The sequence below is a fragment of the Bos mutus genome, chromosome 5, assembly GCF_027580195.1.
Source record: "Bos mutus isolate GX-2022 chromosome 5, NWIPB_WYAK_1.1, whole genome shotgun sequence".
Lineage (NCBI taxonomy): Eukaryota > Metazoa > Chordata > Mammalia > Artiodactyla > Bovidae > Bos > Bos mutus.
The window spans coordinates 4,552,790-4,569,920 of NC_091621.1; the positions used below are offsets into that span (position 1 = coordinate 4,552,790).

At 38.3% G+C, this 17,131-nt stretch overlaps 1 protein-coding gene across 2 annotated transcripts in view; it reads right to left on the reverse strand.

Annotated features, from left to right (window-relative positions):
- Nucleotides 1-17,131, reverse strand: part of POLR3B (RNA polymerase III subunit B) — a 123,782-nt gene that overhangs the window by 68,917 nt on the left and 37,734 nt on the right. For both annotated transcript variants that reach the window (XM_005893684.3, XM_070370221.1), the window contains 4 exons: nt 7,025-7,186; nt 4,083-4,283; nt 1,804-1,966; nt 406-559 (listed from right to left, as the gene is read on the reverse strand). In XM_005893684.3, the coding sequence (XP_005893746.2) occupies nt 406-559; nt 1,804-1,966; nt 4,083-4,283; nt 7,025-7,186 (680 nt within the window). The remainder of the gene's footprint in view (nt 1-405; nt 560-1,803; nt 1,967-4,082; nt 4,284-7,024; nt 7,187-17,131) is intronic.

Below are 17,131 nucleotides of genomic sequence, written 5' to 3' on the forward strand. Positions count from 1 at the left end.
AGTATTGGAGTCTCAGCTTCAGCATCAGTCCTTCCAATGAACACCCAGGACTGATCTCCTTTAGGATGGACTGGTTGGATCTTGCAGTCCAAGGGACTCTCAAGAGTCTTCTCTAACACCACAGTTCAAAAGCATCAATTCTTTGGCGCTCAGCTCTCTTCACAGTTGGTTGTTATTACTAATGATTTCTGCCTTTCCCAGCAGACTGAGTTCTCTGAGGGCAGAGATTGACTCCCATTAATCTCTGAATCCCCAGTAGCCAATATGCATATTCATGAAGTGTTTGCTAACTGAATTAAATTTATCTTAACAATGAAAAAGGTTAAAGCAACTTTTAAAATAAAAACAAGTCCATTTCCTTCAAAAGTAAATAAAGAGATCTTAACTATTTCCAGCCACACCTACCTGCACAGCCTTCCTCCATCAGAGGAAATATAGACACATCGATCTGTCAGATTTGTTGAGATGGAAACAAACTCATTGATATAGCCTGCTCTTCGCATCAGTCGAAATGTATTCACCAGCTTCTTGTGATCTCGAATGACACCCAGGATGTTACCTAAACAGAAATAAGAATGTTCAAGATTGAAATAAAAAATACATCGAATGGACTTAAAATATCTACTCAATAAAAACAATAACCAGCAGTGAGCAGTCATTTGGAAATACTGTTACTAAGGCTGCAGCCAGTCCACAAGGCTGGAGAAAGCAACAGAGTGGAGGGGTTGAGGGGTCAAGGGCAGTCCAGGGGACTCAAAACCAGAGCTGGCCCTACCACATGCTGAGTGCCTATCGCTGGTGAAGTCAGTCTGTCTCCTTATCTGTCAGCACTGTGCAGGGCCATGAACTTGGGCTCCAGAGCCCTGGAGTTGAACCCTGGCTCTATCATTCCACTGTGTTCATGTGAGGATTAAATGAGCTGATCTCCTGTAAAGTACTTAGAACTGGACACAGCACTGAGTAATTGCTATCATGAAGCTGCTATTGTTGTCATTATCTGAGAGATGAAGAGAACAGACTTGGGCTCCCAGGGTGAGTGGGAGGATTCAGGGAGGTACTGGGTGAATGTGGCGGATAAGGTCACATTCAGTGTGAGCTGCCAGAATTCACTGACCAGGCAGGCAGTGAACGGCCCCGTTTCCTTCCTACCAGCGTAACAGTAAATGGTGAAGCCCTCCCAGAGCAGGAAGGAGGGGGAGAAAATGTGGGGCTTGAGGTGAGGACGAGCACGTGCAGCACCCCAGGCAGGGGACAGACACCCAGGCCACCAAGCCACACCTGCTGCAGCGTCTCTGGGGGACCCTGAGGGGATGGGGAGGGTGTGAGACAGCAGCACATGGAGATGGAGCGGAAGGAAAGGGACCCTCCTGCAGAGCCTGCTGACACTCACTCACTCAGTGGCTGAAGACAAGTCATCTCACTCTAAGGGCTGACCTGATTATTTCTGCAGAACACCTCACATATTTAACTTGAACTTAAGAATATCATGTTGAACCTCGTTCCACTGAGGATACACTGGCAGCTGCCACAGGGTCTCTGCACCTTTACCTTTAGCTCTGACAGCCAAATCATCTCAGAACCTGGGTGACCCAGTCAATGGAAGAAGTGTTTGTTACCATTTTTTCTACCTTTCAGTTAAGGCCAACCTGGATCCAGAACTAAGGTATATTTAGGGAGTAGAGCTCAGTGGCAGAGAATTTGACTGCAGAATTAAAAGTATATTTGTGCTTTAAATACATAGTCAATTCCTTCCCCTTCCCCCACAGATTGTTTAGGATCAACATGTCTCCCCAACAGACTCACCATTGAGGAAGACGAGAAACACATTTGGGTAAGAGAGCTCTTCCCCACACAATAAGTTCACATCTTCTACTCCCAAGTTACTGGCTAATTTGACAATGGGTCCATCTTCCATGTCAGTCGTGATGTGTGTCATAAGGGCCAAGTTTTTAACCAAACCACATGCCTAAAAAACAAAAGATAGTCATGTCTAAGAATGAACACGAACAACACAAAATATGGTCTGTGTCTGAATATAGCTCACCACTCTGCTGGCAACAAGGCACAGAAGTGCAGCCTCACAGGGAACACTTCGGAGGTTCATACAAAGCCTGAAGGAGGCACCTACCCTTTATTTCAGAGGAACTGATACTAAAGTCACAAGCAAGGATATAAATATAGATTTAGCCACAGAAATGCTCAGTACTATTTGAACTGGAAATGATGATCGCATTATAAATGTCCCCTCCCCAAAGAAACTGATTTACCTAAATTTTTATTTCCCAACAATAGTATATCATAGTCATTTAGATGATGTTGTGTAAAAAGAGTAAAGAAAAACACTGATAATTGTGAACACATGAACATAAAACTTCTGGCCTGAAATAAGAGTGAGTCTGCAAAATAACTGGCCAGTACTCTATAAGCTTCTTGGTCTCAAAAAATAAAGAAAGGCTGAACAAACTGCTCCAGATTAAGAGACTAAGGAAACTTGACAACTGAAAGTGCAATCTTGGGATCAGAAAAAACAGGACGATTGGCAAAATCTGAATAAGGTCTAGAGACTACAATACTGTTACCAATGCTAATTTCATGAGGTTGATAAATATAATTACATACTATAGTTACATAAGACATCACATTTAGGGAATCTAGGTGAACGATCATGGAAACTCTCTGCACTACTTTTGGAATTTTTTTGGTATATCTAAAATTATTCCAAAGTAAAAAGGAGATGAAAAAACATTCTTTTAAACTTCTACACAACCCATGAAAAAAATTTAAAGCAAACATAAAGAAGGACTTAATACAAGAAATTAAGAAAAAAAAAAGCCACTTGAGACACATGTGATATTTAAAGATTACATCTTTAATTCTTAAAAACCATCTTTTGTAGTGATACACAAAACAGTTTCTTTATGAGATTAGCTGAAGCAAGCTCTGGGGAACTTGGTGTCCCAAAGCTCAAGATGTATACACTAGGCAAATTTGACAAGCAGCACAATTTTAGCATGACTTTCCATATGGTTTAAAATAAATTAGGAGAAAAATGATAATTTCTAAAAATTATAACCCTGTATAGACTTCTATTTTTCACCTCTCCCAAGTCATAACAAATTCCTATACTTCGAAACATACATCTTTTACTTGTCCTAATTAAGTAATTTATTCATTCAGCATATATTTATGGGACCTCTACTCAGAATGAGGCTCTGGACTGAGGAGCCTGGGATACAATGGTGAACCTAACATGGTTCCTTCCACCAGACGTTTACAAGTTAGAAGGAATAAGATCAAGTGAAACCAATGATAGCTAACACAAAGGAGAAAGAGCCATGACACAGGAAGTAGCTGGTGTCTTGATGTAAACCAATTTAAACTCCTTGGTTTAGTGTTTAGGTAACTGCTTACATTTCCTATATAAGTAAGCAGGAATCCACTTTAAGTCTTGGACTGTATGCTTCTGGATGGCTGCAGCTATGACTTTGATGTCCTCTAAGAAGAGTCAAGGAAAATAAGGAGTTGTTTAAAAAGAGCTCCTCGTGAGCAAAGGTGATGAGTCTCCCAATTTTCCTTCCTATTCTTATCCCTTATTCACTGAGTGGTTTGACTCTTGGGATAAAATAAAACAAGCAAGAAAATTTGGCCCATATGTCTCTTTAGGTGAGAAAAGAAAGTAAAAGTGTTACTCAGTCGTGTCTGAGTCTTTTGCAACCCCTGGACTGTACCCTGCCAGGCTTCTCTGTCCATGGAATTCTCCAGGCAAGAATACTACAGTGGGTGGCCATACCCTTCTCCAGGACACCGTACCAACCCAAGGATTGAACCCAGGTCTCCCGTGTTGCAGGCGGATTCTTTACCTCTGGGCCACCAGGGAATCCCCTCTTTAGGTGAGCTATTAATAGTAAATCAAAGGCTTCTGGAGGTACTGTTTGGGAATGACACTGATGTTCTCACAGGCTGCATCAACACTTCTCTGACAGATAAATGGCTGACCCCAGAGAGGATACAGCCTGGGGGGAACGGGACAGGAGCAGAACAGCCATTACCTCTGACACAGTGGAGACCCTCAGGGACCTTACCTCTCCTTCAGGAGTGTCTGAAGGGCACAGCATGCCCCACTGCGATGGCTGGAGGGATCGAGGACCACTCACTTTTCTTGTTTTCTCGAACTGGGAAGAGATTCTCGTCATCATCCCCAGTGCGGATATATATGACAAGCGAGACAGCACCTGAGTCACACCCTGGCGATCCATTTTAAATCTCTTTAGAGACCAATTGCCCTGAAGAGAGAGGAGAGACATGAGACTACCCCAGACCGCTCGTGCTGCCTGACACCCTGAAGTCATTCTGAGAGGCTCTGCACAGGAACTGCTTATTTGTGAAATTAGAGTCATGATATATATTCAGAAATCAAAAATCACAATTAAAATCTAGCCAAGTTACTCACTGGGGTTTTATAGGAATTTAAGGAATATTACCTATATCTAGCAACCAACCTCAGAATGTTTCAATGGATTGACATTATCACATCAGAGCAGGTATTTCCTAAAGAACTAATTACATTCTGAACAAGCCAGTTCAACCAGAGATTTTCACTGGAAGCAATAAGCTAACTAATAGAATACTACCAATTTGTACACATATTTAAGGTAAAATGAGCCTGAAGCTCAAAGAGATAATTTCATGTTGGAATGTGCCGTTATCTGGATGCCTTCCAAAATTAGTTTTAATTAGAGAAAAATATAGCAAGAGAAAAAAAAAGACTCTAATAGCAGTTATCAGGGAAAATGAATAAGTATAGGCTTCTTAATCAAGGATAAAAATTACACATATTCACATTAATAAATATATCTTCTGTGGTTATCATGTCAATCTTAAAATAGATTTATATGAAATCTTAAGCCTTAAATTTACTTTACTTCAAATGCATTAGAAGTACTGAAATACATTAAATATATTATTTTACAGAAGCATTAATTGTACACATTAAATATTCTCAAGGATAATTTAAAGATCAAGGTTAGGAATCAAATTTTCAACTCATGGTAACATGAATTAACAGAAAACAGTATGCAAAGAAAAAACAAAGTAGAAAATAAAATGTCAAAAAATGATTGATTCAATATTTCTGATTCAAAAGGGAAAAAACTTAAACCTGCTAAATAGTGGTTCTTCGTTTTCCTTTTGATAATCTAATGAAAGCTATGACTGTTCTCTTGAGAAAAATGCACACAGGACCACAAATACAAATTTTTAATTCAATTTCAGGGGCGGATTCCCAGATACCAGATTAAAATCCTTCCCAGTAGAAAAATTCATCTGTCTGAATTTAAATATGTGACTTCAGAGGAGCTCCTCACAAACTAAAGTTTAATCACTATTACAGTGAAGATCTATCACTTCAAAAACTTGAGTTTTGATAGAGTGGAAAAAAGCTAAAACCTAGGAAGAAACAATGCATTACAAAGCAGAGAAACAGAGCAAACACGTTTATCTCACAAGTTAACTCCTCATACTGCTCAGTTAACTCCTTGTATGCTTTGAATGAGAATGAACCTAGTGAACTGACTTATGACCAAGAAGAGCAAGGAAGATACACAAACGTTCAGCAGAGAACTAAGCAGCTGCTGGCAAATAAGAAGTAGATGGGGATGAAGTCAAGACATTCAGCAAGATAATTTGTTCCAATATTCTTTTTTTTAAAAAGGGAGAGAGGAGAAACAAAGGGCTAAAACTGCTCCTCTGAGAAAATTTATTTGTTGAAAATATTCTACATATGACAACACTCACAATTTTTAAGATTTTTTTATGTGGACCACCTTTAAGGCTTTATTGAATTTGTTACAATATTGCTTCTGTTCTATATTTTTTGTTTTTTGGCTACTAGACATGTGGGATCTTAGGTCCCTGACCAGGAGTTGAACTCAGACCCTCTGTCCTGGAAGGTGAAGTCTCAACAATGGAACCCATCTTTTTCCAGTTGCCTACAGATTGGTGTTCACCCACAACAAGGCCCACTACTGATTCTCCTAATAAGCAGTCTGCTCCCAGAGTTAATAAGGTGTCATTGGGGGGCAATACAACTACTCAAAACAGCTATTCTGACCTGAAAATAAAGCGTCAGAAAGCAAGGAAAAGTCACTCTAACAAAGTGTGTTTGAGTGCTCTTTGGAGGCTTCTTTTCAAATATCCAGGAATCTACTTCCAGACAAGTTTGGGCCTCATGACTGTGACGGGCCCAGAGAGGCACAGAGGCCAGGCCGCCTCCAGTCTGGATGGAGCTGTCACAGTGGGGGCTGCTCACACAGACCTGCTGCACATTTCTCAAGTCAGACAGGGCGGCAAGTCAGCTGCTGATATACTCTTCTTTTGTTGGGACCAAATCCCATCCATAAAACTAATTTTATGTCTGGCATACAAAACGTGAACCAGACTTTATCAGATAGACCTATAGATGTTACGCTTTAAGAAAGGGAGCAAAAACCTATCTGATAACCCCTGATGAACAGCCAGAGGCCCTGAATACACAGCAGCTGCTGAGGCCTGAATTCACTGCTCACATGAGAACAGCTGAGAGCCCTTTGAGGACTATGAACCCACAGTGCAATGAAACGTTTTACAATGTTTCGGACAAAAGTTGTCATTAGTAAACCTACTTGCAATATGTCAGCTTTATTACAGAAAAAATGGGGTAAAGTATCCATTGAAAGAATGGTTATTAATGGTTAAACTGAAAGATTTTTTCCTTTATGGAAGAGTGTATCTATTTCCTTATTGCCTCAGTAAATTGTAACAGGAACTATAATTTGGCAATACAGTCATATAGCAGCAAAATTTCTACTGATTTCAACTGCAGATATTTCAAAGAAGAAAATTTGTGACTTGTAGCATCCTCAAATAAATATACATGTATATTATAAATTTTTTTTTCCCCACCTAGATTCTCAAAATACTTTAAATTTCCCACTGAACAGATGTACAAATAAGTTACAAAACTCTGCCCGAGGGATCAAAGACTTACAGTTGAAATGGCATTCACCATGCCATTGGTAATCTGGTCCTGACGCATGTGTTTCACGACATCAAACTGGGCTGCTCTTTGTTTAGGAATCACCTGATCTGCAATCTTCTTCATTTCAGAATTAAATTTTTTGAACAAATCTTCAAAAAGAAGAGATAAAAGCTAAAGAAAAAAAAAAGTATATGGTAAACTTTCAAAATGCATCACTAGCTTATTTACTAAATTTTAGGTCTTTATTAAACTTTGTTTAAAAAAACTGATGGAAAAACTGCTTAAAACTGGGGAAAACACATTTTAAATGTACTTATATATGTACTTATCACTATGCTTGGTGTTGAAAATACAAGCGAAGATGATGACATAATCCCTGCATTCAAAGACATTAGACCAGCCACTCCCAGACTAAGTTTCCACTGACCTAATTTTTAACTTCACAAATAAAGACTATTAAAACCCATAAAAGATCAGGGGAGAAGAATTAATATTAAAAATTCTGCCAGCACCAAGGATGGGTGCCATTTGAACCTTCCTGCATCACTGGTAAAAATGGAACTGGTGTAACTACTAACAACCAGTTTGTAGTTTCTGCCCATCCCTAGGCCCCAAAGTTCCTCTCATAAGGACATCCTCTATAGCCATGGTTCTCAAACTTTAACCTGCATGTAATCACATTGAGGGATTATTAAAACACAAATTGCTGGCCACACCCCTCTGGTATCTGCTTCCATAAGTCTATGGTAGAATCCAAGAATTTTCATTTCTAACAAGTTCTAGGAATGCCACTGTTGCTGGTGGGGGAAGGGTACCCCTGAGAATCACTACCCTACAGAAATGTCTTTATGTGCATCACAGTACATATACAAGATGTTCAAAGCAGCACTATTTGTGTCAGTTAAAAACTGGATACCATAAAAACACTATTTAGTCAGACAAATTGTAGTATATTCATATAACAGAATACTACAGGGCATTGAAAATGGACAAAAAAATTACTGGCCACAAAATCAAGGCTAAATCTTTTTTTTTTTTTTTTTTTACAGCTAAATCTTAAAAATATAATATCGAGTGAAAGAAGCCAGATCCAAAAGAATATATATAATGTGACTCTATATAGGGTTCAAAACCCAGCACAATAATCAGCTATATTGTTTAGGAAGGATAACTAGCAGGCAAAATGAAAAGGAAAGACACAAACACCATAAAAATCAGGTTGGAGATTACACCTTGGAGGGGAAGGGGAAAGCTTAAGAAAGATTTTACAAGTTCTGCTTCCACCTAGAATGCAGAAAGCCACAAGACAACATCCTTCCCACCCTGATAACCTTTTTTAAAAAAGATGAATCTACAAAATCATAAAACTTCTTGACTCTAACCAAGAGGTAAGTTGTAAGGCAACCAGGGGGACTAAACTGCAAAGGCGTCAAGCCTCTCTAAGGAGAGATGGGACACGTGACAGAGCAGGAGTGTGCCGTAAAAGAGGACATCAGCTAAAATGTTCAGGACTGCTACAATGCCAAACGTGAGTTATCCCGAAAGCTTAGAATTCTTCCTCGCTCCAGACACGACAGGATCCATACTTGCAAGTTCATTCCACGAATGCTCAGGAAAGACTGGAAAGAGAAAGAAGACCTGAGAACGACCCCTTTGTTGCAACAAGCAACAAAACTCTATCTACTTCCCTGGACTTCCTCTTACATGAGAAGAAACCCTTAAGTCACTGGAGAAAAGGCAGGAAACCCTTCTGCCGAGGATCCCAGGCAAAGGTAACTCACACTGAGAGAGGCATAGAAGCAAAACCAAAAAAGGTCGTTTTTTCAAAGACAGACAGACACACACAGAATACATACTGAAAAAAAGGAATTTAAGAGACATCAACTGAATGCAGTATGTGAAACATGTTTGGATTCTATTTGAATAATCCTACTTTAAACAACAATATAAAGAAATCAGGGAAATCTGAATATATAATATTCAAATTTGATGAGTGATGATATTGATGCTTAATGACATTAAGCAATTTATTCTTTAAAAATTTTATGTGTGAAAATGATGTTATGATTTTTAAAAATTATATCTTTTAGAGACACATTTTTAAGTACTTACACAATGTGATTTGATTATTTGAAATGCTAAAATGATTTGATGGTTTGGATTTGTTTAAACAACTGAATTTGTGGAATGGGGGGAGTAGGAAAAGAGTTGAAGAGGACATAGATAAAACGAGATTAACTTCTATTGATGATAGCCAAAGATGTGTGATTAAAACATGGAAGCTAATTTTTATATAGGTTTGAGGTTTTTCTTATTAATATTTATATTACAAATATCTACCAAAATAAACCCCTAACATACTAAGGAGTAAGTCTAACAAAAGAGGTGCAAAGCTTTCATGGAGAAAATTACAAATCTTTATTGAAAGACATCAAAGAAAACCTAAACGAAGAAAATATTCATGGATGAGAAGACTATTTTAAGATTACTAGTTTTCCCCAAATTGATTTACAATTCCAGTGCAACTAATCAAAATCCCTAGGTTTTTAATGAAAATGGAGGCTAACTCTAAAATTAATATGGAAAAGCTAAGACTCTAGAGCAGACAGACAATCCTGAAAAAGAAGGCAAGTGAACTGATTAATGTATAGATAAACTTACCAATCAACAGAACAAAAAGTCCAGAAATATAACAACACGTATATTAAAATTCGTTATATGGTAAAGACATTTTATTTTAGCATTTAGCATTTTAGATCTGTAAGGAAATGAAAGACTACAAATAAATGATGCTAGGGAAATCAGTTATTCATTTCATGGATGCTTGGGGCTGGTGCACTGGGACGACCCAGAGGGATGGTATGGGAAGGGAACAGGAAGGAGGGTTCAGGATGGGGAACACATGTATGCCTGCAGCGGATTCATTTTGATATATGGCAGAACCAATACAATATTGTAAAGTTTAAAAATAAAATAAAATTTAAAAATAAAAAAAAATTAAAAAACAAAACAAAACAAAAAAAAACAAATGAAACTCCTTTCCTTACTTCACTCTACACACAAAAATCCATTCCAGATAGACTAAAGAACAAATAACAAAGGCATAAGTTTGAAGTATAAGAAGTACAACTGAAAAGAAGAAAGGACTGACAAAATTGAATGCAATTAAAATTACAAACTTCTATAATTAAAAGATCCCATAATAGTAAAAAAAAATACAAACTGGAAGAAGATACCAGCAACACATGTAACTCATAAAAAACTGGATCCAAAGTACACCCATATAATCTTAAAATTAAGGAAAATACAAACAACCCAAAAGATATTTAAGAAAAAAGTAGAAATGATCAATAAGTACATGAAACATAAAGACTCAACTTCATTAGCAATGAAGGAAATGCAAATTAAGCCCACAAGGAGATAGCACTTTGCATCCACTGCTGCTGCTACTGCTAAGTCGCTTCAGTCATGTCCGACTCTGTGCGACCCCAGAGACGGCAGCCCACCAGGCTCCCCCGTCCCTGGGATTCTCCAGGCAAGAACACTGGAGTGGGTTGCCATTTCCTTCTCCAATGCATGAAAGTGAAAAGTGAAAGTGAAGTTGCTCAGTTGTGTCCAACTCTTAGCAACCCCATGGACTGCAGCCCACCAGGCTCCTCCGTCCATGGGATTTTCCAGGCAAGAGTACTGGAGTGGGGTGCCATTGCCTTCTCCATTGCACCCACTAGACAAAACTAAAATTTTTCAACTTTCACACTAAGTCACGGGATAGAGACCATCAGGTCTTACATACAATGCAATGTACAAATACTTGGGAAACTAGTTTGACACTCTTCAGTTAAGCTGAAGGTTTAACTCGATTCCATGACTGGACAATCCTATTTGCAGAAACTCTTTCATAGAGAAAATATGAATAAGAAGGTTAATTTTTTAAAAAAAGAAAAGTCATACAATAGCCTTGATAAGTAGGATGGATAAAGGGTTATTTATCATTTGTATCATACCTTTACACATTGAATGTGAAGGTGAAATGCAGTGACATGAAACAATATAGATGAATCTTTAAAGCAATGTTAAGTGAAGAAAAAAGTTGCAAAAGAATGTATATGATATGAATCTATTCTTATAAAACTCAAACATACAAAAATAATACTGAGCTCTTAGACTGGAAGAATCAATACTGTTAACAACCATACTACCCAAGGCAAACTATAGATGCAGTGCAATCCCTACCAAATTACGAATGGCAATTTTCAGAGACCCAGAACCAGTAATTTTAAAACTTGTATGGAAACAAGATCCCAAATAGCCAAAACAATCCTAAGGGAACTTCCCTGGTGGTCCAGTGGTTAAGAATTCACCTGAGAATGCAGGGGGCATGGGCTCAATCCCTGGTCCAGAAGATCCCACATGCTGAGGAGCAACCAAGCCCTCATATCTAGACTCCATACTCCACAAGAGAAACCACCATGATGAGAAGCCCATGCACTGCAAGTGGAGAGCAGCCCTACTCACCACAACTAGAGAAAGACTGTGTGCAGCAGAGAGACCCAGTGCAGCCAAAAATAAAAATTTTAAAGAAATCTTTATTTAAAAAATATGGGGCTTCCATTGTAGCTCAGTCAGTAAAGAAGCTGCCTGCAATGGAAGAGACCTGGGTTCAATTCCTGGGTCAGGAAGATCCCAATGAGAAGGAAATGGCAACCTACTCTAGTATTCTTGCCTGGAGAATCCCACGGACAGAGGAACCTGGCAGGCTACAGTCCATGGGGTCACAACAGTCAGACACAACTTAGCAACTAAATCATCACATTTAAAGAGAGAAACTTTTGAACTGTTTTAATAAAAAACAATGTTGAGAAAGAACACAGCTGAAGGGATCAGACGCCCTGAATTCAGACTATACTACAAAGCTACAATAATCAAAACAGTATGGCACTAGCATAAAAAACAGAGATCATTGGAATAGAACAGAAAGCCCAGAAATAAACCCACACGCTTATGGCCAATTAATTTATGACAAAGGAAGCAAGAATACACAATAGGGGAACTTCCCTGGCAGTCCAGTGGTTATGCTTCCAGACTTCCAGTGCAAGGGGTGTGGGTTTGATCCCTGGTGGGTGCACTAAGATCCCACATGTCACGCAGTGCAGCCAAACATATTTAAGAACACACAGTGGAGAAAAAACAGTCTTTTCAATACGTTGTGTTGGGAAAACAGGACAGGTGCATGTAAAAGAATGAAATTAAAACATTCTACACATAAGTGATATCATACGATAGTTGTTTTCTCTGTCCGACTTACTTCACTCAGTATGATACACGTGGAATCTAAAATAATGGTACAAATGAACCTGTTTACAAAATAGAAATACAGTCACAGATGCAGAAAACAAACTTAAGGTTACCAAAAAGGAAAGGGTGGGGAGAGGATAAATTAGGAGCTACGATGAACAGATACAGACTCAATATATAAAACAGATAAACAACAAGGACCTGCTGTATAGCACAGGGAATTACATGCAGTATCTTGTAATAACCTAAAATGGAAAAATAATCTGAGAAGGAATATAAATATAGTATACTCTCACACACACACACATATATAACTGAATCACTTTGCTGTACATCTTAAACACAAGACTAAATAAACTATACTGCAATAAAAAAAAGCAAAACACACTGTAATAAATATTTTAAAATTTTTAAATAAATGATACAATAAAAAAGAAAACAATAAGTACACAAATTCAGGGTAGTAGGAGAAAGAAAAGGACAGAGTACGGAAGAAATATATAAGTAAATGAAATGGCAATTAGTGGTCAATTATTAAGAATTACTTAAACTGATAGTGGATTCGAGGTGATTTAATTTGTCACCTTCATAACTTACATATATGTGACATTTTTACTTTTACTGTTTATGTTAAAAATTAGAAAATAAATGACATTAAACCATGTTAACCATGGAAAACAAATCAGTGGGATGGGGAACGGAAAGTCATGAAAATAGACTAGAATGGTTCTGTTTCAGAATTGATGGGAGTAGCTCCTATGAGACTCATTTGTTGATAAAAATTATAAACTCTGGACAAAATATTAAAACTATTTGACAGCACTGCAGAGTAAATGCAGACAGAAACTGGAGGAAACTTGACAGTTATCAAAAGTGCATTTCCATTTTGAAGGCTTTTCAACTAAGGGTAGAAGACATTAGCAAAAAGGGTCCAGGTGACATTAGAAGCTAAAACTCAGAGAAAGACCCACAGTCTTACTGGATAGAAGGATCAGAGGGAGAAGATACCAGCCACCACAGTAGCTGGAAAGTGAGGGGAAAGTCACAGAAAGGAGATAACCACAAATAAAATTTACATCCTCAAATCCACTACCCACTTAATCTTGGGAGAAAATCTCAAGATAATGTAGATAAATTTTGCCCAAATCTCTGCTTGCTATGTCTCCTACTGCCCCAATTCAGGCAAGGGCTGTGACTGCTTTTTCTCCAATAAAGTTAGTGAAGATGTGACTTTTAAGACGAACTCATTAAGGTCACGCAGATTCTCCTGTGCATGGGAAACCACTTGAGTCCTGAGCCACTCTGATGTCACAGTGCTGCCATGGTCAAGACGGAGCTGAGCCCAGCCTTCCAGGCATCCCGGCACCTCCAGCACAACACTACCAACTGAGCTCCATGTGATACAGAAGAGTTACACAGCTGGATCTTGCCTGAATTCCTGACCCACAAAATCGTGAGATATAACAAAATGGTGGCTGTCTTAAGCCACTTAAGACAGTGGTGGTTGTCTTAAGTTTTGAGATAGATACCATACAATGCAGCAACAGACAAAACCAGAACACCACTTATAGACAGTTCACAAAACTAAGTAAGTGGCTTATGACCAAAAAATAATAGGCATACTTCTTCAATAATCAAATATAAAATTACAACTACTTAAATTCCCCTGAAAAATCAATTACATTTGTTTTTTATTCCTTTATAGAGGAATAAAACAGTTGGATATATATGTAATTTAAGCTACCTAGCACAATAATGTAGTATCGGAGGACATTATATATGCACTCCTTACATAATTCAGGAATTCTGAAGTTCAGGAAAATCTTATAAGCTAAAGATTTTCCAAATTCCACACTATATTCTTGAATGTTTACAACCCACAGGTAGTTTTTTGATTCATAATTTAGAAGACATGAAAGCCAATGAGTCGTCTCTTCCAGCCACTGTGGAAGAAAGCATTTCCTAGGTAGAACGTGAGTTTATACTCTTCTCCCTTAAGATAAAAGACACATCCTTCCACTTTTCTACAAAATCAACTTTGCAGATGGGAAAGCCAGGGTCCTTGATTTACCATGTCAGAAGTGTTCTAAAAAGAAAACTTCCTCCTCTGAGAGCTTAATCTTTTCTTCCACTCAGACCCAGCAGTTTCCTTCATGAAAAAGAATATGGGAATGGAAGCAGGTGCAGGGGAAGAGAGGGATGGACAAGCCCATTTCAGCAACTTCCTGTGGAAACTGGCAAAGGGACTTGAATAAGTATCCTGAACAGAAGCAAATGCCCTTAACCTTTAACCACAAAAGCTCAGCTCTGTTTTAATTAGTCCCTTACACTTAAGACTTTTGTGTCTCAAATTGCAACAAAGTTTTTTTGGGGATCCTAGATGAATTTGTTGTAGCCCCCTGATTCAAGTACAAGGAAATGCTCCAGTACTAAACAAGTAAAGAGTAAGAGCACACTCAACAAAACTACGGCCTCATTAATAAATTTCTCCACCCTTCAAATTTCTTCATAAGAGAAATAATGTGCTCCAGTTCACAGAGCAGTAAGAAGCTACAAGGCCTATTCCCACAATAAGCCACACTATTTAGGTCAAGAGTAAAATGATGAAAAGGGATGGAATGCTGGTGATATTATAATATTCAATACCTCTCACTGTTGGCATGAGGCCTTTCAGCCTGCCTAAGACAGGAGCACTAAAGAGCAAATTATATTTAAGAAAAAATGCTGACAGCTCATCAATTGATTTTCAATGAAAATGCTAAAAAAAAAAATTAATAAAGAAGTTAAGCTGCTGAAATACAGTTTCACCAATTAGCTTAATGTCAGAGAATTCTAATTAGGCGTCTTGAGATTGCTATTTAGTGTTTAAGCCTTCAGAGTGCCAAATTCTCCTTTTCACACAAACTGGTTGCAAAATTAAAGACATTAGGCAGCCTTAATTACATTATCAGAACAGCTGGGATTAGGCAATCTCTGAAGTCAAGACGGCATTCTTTTGTCACCGGGTGGAAATCCCTGGCTTTCCAGGGTGCCGGATTTTGGTGCCATTCCATATCTCACCCATACAAAGCAAGCTGCATTAGAAACAAAAAAATCTGCAGACAAAGAATAGAGTAATGCTCGGCAAATAATGAACACATTACCGAAAGAGAAAAGGTAGGTGCAAAGATTAAGCCTGAAACCGGTAGGTTTTGCTAACACCTCTATTGGCGGCCAGCCGGCCAGCCCTCTGGTGGCAGTGAGACTGAGGGAAGGCTCTGTGAACCTGCCTGGCCAGTGGATACAGCTCTGTTATCTAAAGCTGAAGCACATTCATACTCCCTCATCCCATGGGGTGTGAAATTAGCAGCTATTGTTTTTACACATTTTTGCCAACACAATGCCTTTTATGTTCTTACACTGTTTATAAAGCAATGTTTTCTTGCACATGGGAACCCTCTTTTTAATTCTAATTTTTTAAGCAACAGGGTAGTCTTTTCCTCTCCCCTCTCAACTCCATTCCTTAGTCCTCCAAACAACCAACATTTTTTTTAAAGGACTAGTTGAACATCAAGATTTCTTTTCCAATTATAAAGATCTGTAAAAATTTGGGATTGTTGGCAGCAGGGATACACACAATCAACCCCCTAAACTGCGGTCAATCTGAAGGTGGCCAAGAGCCCACCTGTTAGCCTTAGCCATTGACCAAACAACTTCCCAAGTATGCCAGGTGTTAATTTTTTTCTCAGAAAAAACTGATACAATTATAATTCCAGTTTTTTACATTTTAGACGTGGTAATTAATACCTGCTGTTATGATCCCAGCCACCATCACTCATCTGGAATACTGCCACAGTCTCCTAACCGGACTTTCTTGACAGGTTCATCTCCAAATAAGATCTTTTAAACTGAAATTGATGGTGTCACTTCCCTGATTATAACTCTCTTGTGATTCTCTACTGCAGGAGCAATTAAATCCAAACCCCTTCCCATGGCGTATGGTGCTAGTTCTCCAATGTCCTCTCTCACCACCCCCACACCTCACACTCCAGAAACACTGGTCCTCTTCCAGTTCCTCCAATAAGGCCACTGCCTGAAGACATATGTTGCTCGTGCAGGTCTCTTAACAGAATGCAGTTCCAGAGATTGTGTGAGACTGGATTCTCCTCTCAAGTCTCAGCTGGAATGTCTGAGGGCTCAGCTTAAAATATATATCACTTTTTCAAAGAGATATTTAATTAACTGACTGATTTAATCAAGAGATTGATTCTAAGATGACTGAGTTGTTGGAATGAGACCAGGATTCTAAAACAGCTGTTAAGGTTCAAGGATGTAAATGAAAACATGGTTGTGATGAATAAACAAATAAGAAATCTCAGTAGAGAAACAGAAGCTAAAAGTACCAGAATGAAATTTCTAGAACTGAAAACACAACATCTTAAGTAAAAAATTAATTGGATCAGTGTAGTAAGCATGTTACAGACAACATAAGAAAAATTAGGGAACTTGAAAATAGATCAATAGAAATTATCCAACCTGAAGAAGAGCGCTAAACTGGGGGGAAAAAAAAATTAACAGAGCCTCACTATCAAAGGGTCAAACAAGATAAATTGGAGTTAGAAGGACAAGAGAGAATAATATAAAAAAGATATTTGAAGAAATAGGTTCCAAAAATGTCTCAAAGTTAGTTAGACATAAATTTACAGTCTGAAGAATTTAGTAAACTCTAAGTAGGACACTAACAGAGACCACCACATCAAGGCACTTCTTTTAAGCCCCAAGATAGAAAAGGGACCTTTGTCTGTCTTATTTTTCCTCTATACCCAGCTTGTATAACTATGC